Raw genomic sequence first — 9,825 nt, forward strand, 5'->3', positions numbered from 1 at the left:
CTGCTAAGATAGGTGGATACCTTGTTTGTGTGCTATTCGTCGTAGGACGTAGATTAGTTCATACGGACATGACATCAATGGACTACAAAGTTGGTACGAGTACTACAAATTCCTCTCAAAAGAAGGGTCGAAGTGTGAAATCGCATGTTCTAGTCAGTTCAATAAAAAGACCCATCTCATGGAGGAGGACTAGGCAATACATCTCCCCTCACATCTAGGTCGGTGGATCTTTTTTCCTTAGATCTCACATGGACCTTAGACGTGTATCCTTGGATTTTTTAGGAGACCAAATATTTATTTTAAATTCTGCGTTGGCTAGAATTTGAACCCATAATCTTGTATGTTCGGTACCATGTGGAATTGCAAGATCTAACCAGTTCAACCAAAAGACCGATCTGATAGAGAAAGACTAGGCAATTATATTTAACACAGAGAAGATTGGTTAGCACCGCATCATGTAATTGGCCCATATTCTAGCCTGACCCACAATCATGTTTTCTTGCCCCAACTCATTTGCTCCTCCAAGGTTTTGGCACAAGTTCTCCCCGCTCCACATCAACATATAAGTGAAATGGAAATGTTCACACCTAAAAATGTTATGTAAAAAATGGGCATGTGACAAAGGGTTAACCTTGTCAATGTCTATAATGATGAATTTGGGTTTTTAGGAAGGAGAACACTGGCGAATCAACAAACCGGTCAGCTAAACTAGGCAGCCGACGAAAAATATGATCAAGGGCTAAATTGCCGAGATTGTATTACTCAAGATCTAGGGTTACAGGGTGTATCGTGTGGTTGAATCTGTCCCCCTCGGTGGCTCCTCCTAGCCCTTATATAGTGGGCTAGGTCTTAGAGTTCACCTCAAGGTCATTTACTTGATGTATGTTGGTTTACCCGATCTGGACCTAACTTTCCTATTTTACATAGTATCTGGGCTTCAGCTTCATGTAGATTACTTCGTGGGCCTTCGCCTACTCCTTTCCGAACTTTGCATCAGGGATGTTAATACTGAGTATCCGATATGGTATACCCATGTCAGCAAGCATGGCAACCCTGATTTGGTGGATATGTGTGTAGGTGTACCTATTTGTCAAAAAATCAAAAAAGTGTAATTTCAAAGTTTCTGAAAATTTCAAATAATGCAGGGATGTATATATTACGTTGATACTTGTATGTGTAAATTTTCAAGGAAAAATACGGCCATATGTGGCCTACACAAAAAAGACAAAATGAAAATCTGTATTTCTTTGAATATCACAAATCTAATCATTATAGTATCATTTGGAATTTTTGTCATTTTTGTGTAGGCCACATACAATCGTTTTTTTCCATGAAAACGTACAAGAGTAATTATCAAGATAATACATATATGCAAAACAAATTCAAATTTTTCCAAATCTTTTACATAGCATTTTCCCAAATTTTAAATAAGCGGATGCGCCTACATCCATGTTCCATTAGGTATTTCCGCTGGTGTCGGCGCATCAGAACACGCGGGTTCCTATATACGATCATTTTGTACCGGCATGCTAATGCATGGCAGTTTTGAGGGAACACCACATTTTGTTTATGTCATATGTTACAACTTCAAAGGAAATATCAGGTACTGAAGATTATTTTACTTACAATGTTTTTGGAAATATAATCTATTTTTTAACTGGTGTTTCATTCAAACAATAATATCTTCCTAGAGGCGGTTGTCTGCTTACTAGGGTTGAGGAGCTGATTAGTCCGATCACCGGTGGGTGGGATGAAGAGTTAATCATAGAGAATTTTTGGGCAGTGGATGTGCAGCGTATCTTACGAATTCCGCTGCCAAATTTTGGACAGTCTGACTTCATTGCATGGCATATTAGTAAGACTGGTTCTTTTACAGTGAAATCAGCTTATCATATGGAGTGGAGGGTTCAGTATCGGAGAAGAGCTCAGCGAACTGATTTGGCTGACCGATCTAAACCTCATGAAGTATGGAAGAAAATATGGAAAGCTAAGGTGGCAAGGAAAATTCAGATATTCTGTTGGAGAGCTCTCCAGGGTATAGTACCATGTCTCTGCGGTTTAGCGAACAAACATATTAGTTTTGAAGTAAATTGTCCTGTTTGCATGCGGGATGCGGAGGATCTGCGACATATGTTATTTACATGCCCAAGGGCTTTGGAGATTTGGGAGGGTCTAAATGTTGCGGAGGCTATCATAGGTGCCTCACGAGTGGATCGCTCAGGCTCTTTGGTTTTGGAAGAGCTCCTATGTTCTCCTACCCCAGGAGGAGTCACATGCAATACCCAACATTTTATGGAGTTGGTCATGACCACATGTTGGTACTTATGGTGGTCTAGAAGGCAAGTAAAGAATAAAGAGCCGGTACCAACGCCGGAGAGGACTATTATTAATATCCAGGGTATTGTGGCTAATGGTGTCAAGCTGAAGGGCACGGGTAATGTGATCAGACGAGTGGGTTGGCAGAGACCGGCGTCTGGTGTGTATAAACTGAACGTGGATGCTGCGTTTGATAGCGATACTGGGCATGGAGCTACATGAGCTATTATCAGGGACTCTGGAGGTAATTTCATGGCTGCCTGTTGTGACTTCACTGACAGTGCCATAGATGCTGCAGTGATGGAGGCTTCGGCTTTGTTAGCGGGTCTCCAGTTAGCTGAATAATTTGGACCAAGCCTCTTGATGGTTGAATCTGATTCGATGGAGGTGGTTCAAGCTGTCCTGGATCCTTCGGAGTTCAGAGGTACTAGTGCGGTGGTCATTGATGATTGTAGGCACCTGTTGACGGTGCTTGGCAAGGCAACGATACGGCATTGTCCGCGAGAAGCAAATGAGGCCGCACATGAGTTTGCTCGCCATGGTTCTTTGGAGAGGGTTAAATTGTTCTGGTTTTCGGACCCTCCTTCTTTTATTATTCCTGTTATTGTAAAGGACCGTGTGTTGATTGAGTAATAAAGTTGCCGAAAGTTCAAAAAAAACAATAATATCTTCCTCCTATTGGCCTCGCATGGCTACAAATTCCTTTTCTCATATGAACGGTGATTTGTTTAGTTTTCTTTCTAGGCATGGAGTAGAACCACGCCTTCCCTTTTCATTAAAGAGTTTAGTAATTAGTATTAAGCTTATTACATCTTGGGAAACATATAGTGTTGAGACATGTATCAACCATCCACAAAAAATATATCTAACTTGTTTAATATGTCTTACAACATCATGTATTCAATCATTTTAAATCAATGCTAATAGTCATCCAGTGTGCTTTGGATTCATGTAAGATGTAACTACAAGGAGACGAGAGGGGCTTGAATGGCGATATGAGAAATAACTATTTTAAATCAATGAAAAGGATAACCAGAAAGCTAAAGATAGCGATTAAGAAGACTATTTCTAAATCGAGGAAAAAATAACCAGTCTTTTTATTGTTCAAGAGTTTGGATGAGTTTAGTTGGTGTCTCAACAATCAAACTGCTTACAACATTGTCTATGGTTTTAAATTTGCGTTAACTTAAATTTGATTATATCTAGACACTATGTAGTAGATGGAGGAGCAATTTTTTTTTTTTTTTTTGCGAAGGATTTCAGAAATCACTTTGTGTCATAAGAAATAAGTTTTGGCGATTGTGTATCTATTTCCGCTTTATACTATACCTAATACTCCGTACCTGACGTGCATTATGTCAAACACATGATATGCGACAGAACTCATAAATTGAGTTATTTAAGATCAGTTATTGCAAAGCTTCCAAGCAGGCATGTTTGGTCATTTATTTAGATAAACATAACAGATGTCACCTCATTTTCTTTTCTGCGCAAGATTTTGGTTTATGTCACATGATACTTTCTCCATAGTTGGTGCACCGAGCGCCCTAGCACTGTGGCAGTACGTACAGTTGTGGGGCAGGCTCCGGGACACCTAGCTATCGGCGGGCCCGGATAGGCTGATTTGGCGTTGGACGATGGATGACCAGTACTCGGCCAGCTCCTGCTATGACACCCTCTTCCAGGGGCAGTCATCTCAGGCTCCTGGAAGCTTAACTGGAAATCCTGGGCGCCGCCTAGGGTGAAATTCTTTACATGGCTGGCCTGCCTCGACAGATGCTGGACGGGGGAAAGACTGGCACGATGCGGACTCCCGCACGCGCCTACATGCCCGTTATGTGACCAATCTGTCGAGACAATGAGCCATCTGCTCACAGGATGCTCCTTCTCCAGGACGGTTTGGTTTGATGTTCTGTCGTGGATACGATCCACCTCAGGCCCTTCCACGGTTGAGGGTGACTTCGCGGAGTGGTGGTCGCAGGCGGTGCGGACCGCCCCTCGCCAGCTGCGCAAGGGCACTTCGTCGGTTATCATGCTTACGGCATGGTGGATCTGGAAGCATAGGAACGCGGTGGTCTTTGACAACGTGCGACCTTTGGTGACATCCTTGTTTAACGACTTAGTGGCCGAGGCGTGGCATTGGGCGGACGCGGGAGCCCGGGGTGTGCGCCTGCTACTCCCCTAGATTAGTTTTCCTTTTTCTTGGATCGAGTTGTACGGCGTGTTGCGTCCGTGCTCGGACTTGTACATAAACTCTTCTTTATCTATCAATGCATCGAAACGCAAGGCTTTTTGCGTTTTGGCGAAAAAGATACTTTCTCTATAACATAGGGATGTGGCTGCGCATCACACCTAGCTGACATCCTGTCCCTTGCTTACCCATCCCGTGGCTGTAACACGTTGGGTGCAGCAAGGACTACTCAACGAGACGGAGCAGGCGACACGTTATCTTCTCGGCTGCGCGGCTCGCCTCTCTCATCACGGACCCAAAACCAGTACACTGTCACTCCTCACGCCCGATCGAGAAACACCAAAGCCCTAGCTAGCTCGCCAACCAACTCCGGCAGCCGCCAATTCCCCGCCGCCCCCTCTCGCACGAGCGCCGCGGCCTACATCCTCCCGCACGAGCGAGCTTCGGCAATGCCCCGGCGGCAGAAGACTGGCGACCGGCGGATCGACGCCGCGATCGACCACTTCGTCCCGATGGGCTTCAAGAAGGTCGACATCCGCAACATCGTCAATAGCCTCCTCAAGGTTCACCTCCTCTCTTCCTCCCTTTCATTTCTTGCTTCTCCGCCGAGACGCATATGAAGGACGGAATTAAGGCGAGGGTTTTCTTTTGGGCCCAAGAACCCGGCGCGCGGAATTTTATTAGTAAAAAAGATGACTTTTTGCTGGGATATTTGTTTGCAGCTTGCAATTTGCAAGAGCCTTTTTTTTGCCGCGGTTTCACCGACCGATTTAGAAGTTTGTGCTAATTCGCTAGGAGTTGCTTGCATAGGTGCATTCTAGAGAACGTGAAAAACAGTGTCTTCAGTAGCCCCACACTCTACACAATTGCTTTGCAGTTCAGTATGTCTTTTTTTTGGGTAAAATTGCTCGAGCTGGAACAAAGCCTTTAATTACGCGCCACCAGAAATTACGTACCTTTGGAGGGGCCGGAAGATTCCAGAGTCTTCTTAAAATTTTGTTGTCTTCAGCATTGAGCAAACCGCTGCATTTCTTCGTTGGTGTGCATCAGATTGCACATGATTTGCAAGGAGCATGTATGCTGATTTGACCATATATAGTTTCTGCATCCCATGCCCACGGGCCATGATCAATTTTCCCTAAGGGAATTTTGAGTGCTGCCTCATTTGCGTCTATAGGCAGCAGATTGCTATTTACTTTGCCGATATCCTAACCATTCATTTCTGTATTCACAAGTTCAGCAACCCACGTAATATTTGTGCCTTCTCTTCTACAAGTGGGTTTTCTTCCTGGAATGGTTGGTATCCATCTATCTTCCCGGGTTTTCGTTGAACTCCCATCACATATTCTTTTTTTATCAGGCCTAGTTGTAGTGCAGTTCTTCCTTTCGAAATAGCCTGCCATACATGATAACTATTTCTCTTCATCTTTGCATTCTGACAGTCAGTATTGTGGAAATATTTACCAACCAGCACCGTAGCCTGCCATACATGATCTCTTCATGTTTGCATTCAGACATTCAGTTCTGTAGGTAGCCCTGGGTATTTTTCCTCAAGAGCCTCCTTAGCAATTTCTAAGATTTGCTTCATCTCCATTTTCACCTCCTCGCTGCTGTTTGGGCTGAAAAAATCCCTGGTTTTTCCTTGTTAACCATTTGCCACGTTCCCTGATTGTAAACTTCAAGGATTTCTTGAAATCTTTCTGCTCCTTTCGTTGAAATCTGAGTAAAAACAATACAATCACCAGTGCTAATTCTTGTAATTATTTATTGTGGTGTCACTCTCATAATTTGGCCTTGTCTGTGTAGAATGTGTATGGGAACGATGGGTGGCCGTTCCTGGAGGAAAACTGTTACCACGTAGTGCAGGAAGCCCTCTTGGAGAAGCAGGAGGAGGAAGAGAAGCTGCAGCTGCAGGTACTTCAGAAGAAGCAGGAGCAGCAGCAGGAGGAGGAGGAGGAGCAGCAACAGCAGGATGATGATGATGAGGAAGCTCAGGTGAGCTCCCTATACTTGTACTTTCCTGTGCTTATCTTTGTAGATGTAATTGTTCAGTGTGTGACATTGACTATATACGCAAGGTTGTGTTGCTTTAGTTGGCAATGAGGCAACAATCCTACTGCCATCCCAAGCCAAAAAAAGTAATTCATGCTCAATATTACTTGCTAGATATAGGAGGAGCAAAACCTCAAGGCAATTAGTTTGAGGAACAGGTTGGTCCTAGGACATCAATCATAATCTTGTTTGGTGCTGAATATAGCAAACTTCTCCATCGTTGTACGGTTTCACATGACTAAATAATCAATAGAAAATGAGGAGTAAGTTGATGCTACTAATTATTTTGATGACATCATGATGGACAAGGCATCCTAGGATTGAGGCTCTCGCTTAGATCAAGCATGCCAATATTATATTATTTTTAACATGCTCTGTTTTGCGTTTCAGAGGTTGATGTGGATATAAACTAACTTGTTTTCTTCTTGTTATTTATGAAGCATGTGCAGGAGCAGCAGCAGGAGGAGTGGGAGGACGAAGATGAGGATCAGGTAAGCTCCCTATCCATTTACTTTCTTTTATCAATATTCCTGGGCCACTGATTGCTATTTGGGAAGCATGTGCAGGAGCAACATGTTTCTCAAACAAAGTACCTTCAAATTATGCCTCCCTACACCTATCATGTGATTGCATATTTGCACAGTTAGTGGGTATGATTTAACAAAGCTTTTGTTCCTGGCCGTTGATCGCTATTTTAGTGCCCTTGTATTGTTTTATGTGATATATGAAGTACCTTTTGTGATACTAGAATAACATGATAATATGGCATATGGAAAGCTTAAGTGGCTATTTGAATTATAGAATGGTTACTTGATCTTATATTTATGTTCACTGTTTCATTCTTTTTTTTTCAACTAGGTTTGTGCAGCCATTATCTCTTAATTTTCTTGATCTTGTGGAGATCACTTGATACTACTTATCTGCTCTGTTGGTCTTGTGTAAAAAAAGTGCTTTACATGTAAAAGCATGTTTAATCATAAAAACAAGAATGACGCCAGCAGAAATAAGTGTATTGGTTGATGTCTTCTCTATTTTCTTTAAGGTGATATAATTGACTGATGAATTAGCATTTTGCCTTTTAGCATTGCACTATATAGTATTTTCTCACTTAGTCTTGTAAAGTTGTAATACAACTGCAACATTGTATCCACCAGTACTCTGTAAAACAATTTAGCTTGCACAAATTGCTGTTACTTGTGACAGTTTTGATTTTCCTCTAAACCAAGACCTTGGGATATTAATGTTTAGTTTATGTTTCTTATTCCCTCCAGCTACAAAGCTCATGCATATTGTCCAATTCTTATATGGGCTTGGTTTGTGATGCAGCAACAAGATGCAGCAATGGTGCCAGTTGTGCAGGTTCATAATGAGGAGCCATCTAACACTGTGTTAGCTGTTGAGCAAACAGAGGAAGTGATCATTGACCCACCTGCTCCTAAAGCATTGCCACATCTGGCAGCTGCAAGAAGTGGTCGCGCAAGGCGTCCCTGCTTTGGATGGATCAGTGAGTCTGACAGTGACTCGGACTATGAAGAATTTCTCGCAAGTCGACAACAGGTGGTGCATGTCCCAGCTGCAGGAGGAGACCTTGGTAAAAGGAAGCGGCTGACTAGATGGGATGTGAAGAAGGAAGCCACCTAACAGGTGATGCTTTTGATATTTGATCTTCCTTTGCTATGTTTAATTTGTATTAGTAGCAAAATTGCTAGAGTAGCCAGTAATTCATACTATACTTATTATTATGCTTTTTACCCAATGAAGATGCATGCTCTAGGGTTTATGTTTCATTGGTTAAGACATAAGAACACTAAAATATCATACGGATTGAACAGTGAAAGGAAAACTTGTATGGTATTAACAGGATGGTCAAATTAGAGATAGTTCAAGTTGTATTTTGGAAAACGTTTATGATGAAGTTGGGCAGGTATGCTTGGGAGTTGAGGGAGATAATTCAATGTACAAGCTCCATTTGTCTGTTGCATATGTTTGGACAATGAATGTGGTGCAGAGTGGAAGAGGGTGTGTAAAACTTGGCAACATAGGAGTATTCTTTTGTAGCTAAAAGGAGCGAGGCATATTATCCCAAATGTGCTGGTATGCATGATGACATTGGCTGAGGACGCAATCCACCCTGTTTTGATCCATTCAATATATTTCGTTCTATAGAAATAGAAGCTTAAGCGTCGCAGATATCCCTGCTTTACTAGTTTTACTTATTGCAACGATGCCACTAGCTTTGTTAATCTGCATGCTACCACTTTTGAAAAAAGTTGTCTCCATGATCGAAATGCTAACCATCATTCTCTTGTTGTGTCCGACAGGAGTCTGATAGAAGGCCACAGCAGGATGCGTGGACAAGTGACGTAATTCTCAGTAGCAGTATGATGCTAGTATTAGTATTATATTTGGAGAACTGAATTTGCAATGGTAGTGTTGCACTAGTAGTATATAAGTATGGAGTAGTGGCACTAGCTGGGTGTTGACCGTGGCGTGGACTTAATTTTCAGTATTAGTATAACACTAATATTATATATGTAATACTATGGAGACCTGAGCTCGCAATGGTAGTGCGAGACTAGTATATAAGTAAAACAAGCTTGGAGCAGACACTTGAACAAGTGCTGCTTCCATGAAGGATGTAAGAACAGCATGGGTACTGCTAATTATAATTAGTAGGTAATTGGACAGTGGTATCGTCATTGATGTTTGTGTAATCATGATCTGCTTGGCTTGTTTGAATATGTTAGTATAAACCGTTGTTTAGGTCTTATATGTTGCTTGGCAGAGCTATTATCCTTTTGCAGGAGATGATGTGGCTTTTTTTTCTAGGAACGGGCAGTTGAACTGCAATCCGATTAGATAGAAGAAGAGTTTTAATTACAGAAGACCTGCAACGACAAAAAGGCAAAAAGCCGCTAAGCTACATTCCCATCTCCGGGATCCTGGATGGCGATCATGTAACTTGGCTGCTGGTCTTCCCAGGAGCATATATGTTGCTGTTTTTGGGTGTTTTTCTTACAAGGAACAAACTAGCCAACCGATTAAATTTCGCTCAAGAAGATGCAGCAAGCCAGCAAGTACTGATCGAGCTTACTGAGTACTGCTACAGACGTTGCTAGTGTCGTAGTCTCCGAACCGGCACGTGAATAAAGAGATCAGCTAGTGGGATTCAGATTTTTGCAAGATGACAGACGTCGGTAGAGGGCAACTTTGGCTGACGGCTAACTTTACCACAATCAAGAGAGAGTAGTACAATTTAACGAAAC

General features: G+C 42.4%; 1 protein-coding gene across 1 annotated transcript; it reads left to right on the plus strand.

The window, feature by feature from the left end:
* Positions 1–4,942: 4,942 nt before the first annotated feature.
* LOC124698885 (transcription factor TBF1-like) lies at positions 4,943–9,252 on the plus strand. Its single transcript, XM_047231281.1, has 5 exons — positions 4,943–5,070; positions 6,314–6,502; positions 7,000–7,050; positions 7,886–8,203; positions 8,881–9,252. The coding sequence occupies exons 1-4, from the start codon at positions 4,957–4,959 to the stop codon at positions 8,198–8,200; spliced, it is 669 nt and encodes a 222-aa protein (XP_047087237.1). The 5' UTR covers positions 4,943–4,956; the 3' UTR covers positions 8,201–8,203; positions 8,881–9,252.
* The last annotated feature ends 573 nt before the right edge of the window (positions 9,253–9,825 follow it).

This window comes from Lolium rigidum, chromosome 3 (assembly GCF_022539505.1).
Source record: "Lolium rigidum isolate FL_2022 chromosome 3, APGP_CSIRO_Lrig_0.1, whole genome shotgun sequence".
NCBI lineage: Eukaryota > Viridiplantae > Streptophyta > Magnoliopsida > Poales > Poaceae > Lolium > Lolium rigidum.